Below are 1,591 nucleotides of genomic sequence, written 5' to 3' on the forward strand. Positions count from 1 at the left end.
GCTTCAAGCTGCCTGCCTGCCGGCCGCCATCTTGGCTGGCAGTTAATTTGCATATCTCACTGATTAGCCAATGGGAAGGGTAGCGGCTGTACGGCTAATTACCATGTTTCTCTTTTATTAGATAGGATAAGTTTCCCCAAAGTACATGTAAGTATGATAAAACATGAAGTCAATAAACACCTCTTTGGAACTAAAAGAAATTTTAGTTGTTAAAGCTACAGAAATTGTTAGGGCTCTAATTTTTCCCTCAGATCTAGAAGCTAAGAAGTTTTGTGGTGATGTAGAGGGAATGAGCATTAGAGAGGATAAGAAAATATGCATTGCAAATTTTGCAATACCTGTGGTATTCTTCACTAACCTTAACTTTTTACCTCTTCTCACTTTTTAGGTGGAGTTAAGAAAATTTTAAGATAATTTTAGGTATTACCCTTTGGATAAAGTCTGAGATAAATGAATTCTTTTCTGTTTTTTTTTGTTTTACTCAGATAATGAAACTGCTGTTTATACATTAATGCCAATGGTTATGGCTGATCAACACAGGTGAGTTTCTATTTTACAAATTTATACTTTTTGAGAGGTATAAATTTATCTAAATGTCGTGTACTAATATACACACATGTACGCATGCACACGTGCATACACACACACAGTTTGTTCATAGATGTTGTCCTGGGGCAAGTTATTTAACCTGTTATAATTTTCTGTCTGTGAATTAAGAAAAAAGATTTTCTGAGATCTGATGGTAAGAGATTTTCTAAATGAATAGTCAGATATTAAGTCAGGTATTTGGTTGGTCATATAAGGTACAGTTATCTGACTGTGGGATGAGGTGTTTACACTTGCAGCAGACAGCTCTGCTATGGTTAGCCATTAGGTAATTTGGTGTAGTGAGAAGAAAGTGAAGGAAAACTATATTTTGAAACAAGTTTTTTGCTTTAAACCTCCTATCTGATATTATTAAAATGTGTTTTTTTGTCTTTGATTTTCTTATTTGGACAAAATTAATATACATGGGCTCAGGTTTCTGCAAGGGAAGCAGCCAGCCCTACTCTCCTTATTTCTCAGTATTCTAGGGGAGCCCGGCCGGTGTCATTCAGTGGTTCAGTGTTGACCTATAAACCAGGAGGTCACGGTTAGATTTAGTCATGCCCTGTCCAGATTGTGGACTCCATCCCCAGCAGGGGGAATGCAGGGGGAAGCTATTAGATGATTCTCCATCATTGATGTTTCTATCTCTCTCCCTCTCCTTTCCTCTCTGAAATCAATGAAAACATTATATATATATTAGAAGCCCGCTGCACTAAGATTCGTGCAATAGGCCTTCCTTCCCCTGGCTGCCGGCACCCGTTTTCCTCCGGCACCCGGGACCCAGGCCTTTGGTCCGGCTGCAGCGGAAAAGCCAAACTTCAAGGCTTGGCTTCTCCCCTGTGGCCGCTTCAGTCTTCAGTCTTCAGTCTTCGCTCAGTGCCTGCGTATGCAAATTAACCACCATCTTTGCTGGGTTAATTTGCATACTCCTCTGATTGGCTGGTGGGCTTAGCAGAGTGACACCAATTTGCATGTTTCTCTTTTATTAGTGTAGATAGAATAT

At 39.6% G+C, this 1,591-nt stretch overlaps 1 protein-coding gene across 1 annotated transcript in view; it reads left to right on the plus strand.

The window, feature by feature from the left end:
• The first annotated feature begins 477 nt into the window (after positions 1-477).
• Positions 478-1,591, plus strand: part of HACE1 (HECT domain and ankyrin repeat containing E3 ubiquitin protein ligase 1) — an 83,973-nt gene continuing 82,859 nt past the window's right edge. Inside the window, exon 1 of the mRNA XM_014531354.1 lies at positions 478-540. Coding sequence (XP_014386840.1) covers positions 512-540 — 29 coding nt within the window. The 5' untranslated portion in view covers positions 478-511. The remainder of the gene's footprint in view (positions 541-1,591) is intronic.

The sequence above is a fragment of the Myotis brandtii genome, unplaced genomic scaffold, assembly GCF_000412655.1.
Source record: "Myotis brandtii unplaced genomic scaffold, ASM41265v1 scaffold8, whole genome shotgun sequence".
Classification (NCBI taxonomy): domain Eukaryota; kingdom Metazoa; phylum Chordata; class Mammalia; order Chiroptera; family Vespertilionidae; genus Myotis; species Myotis brandtii.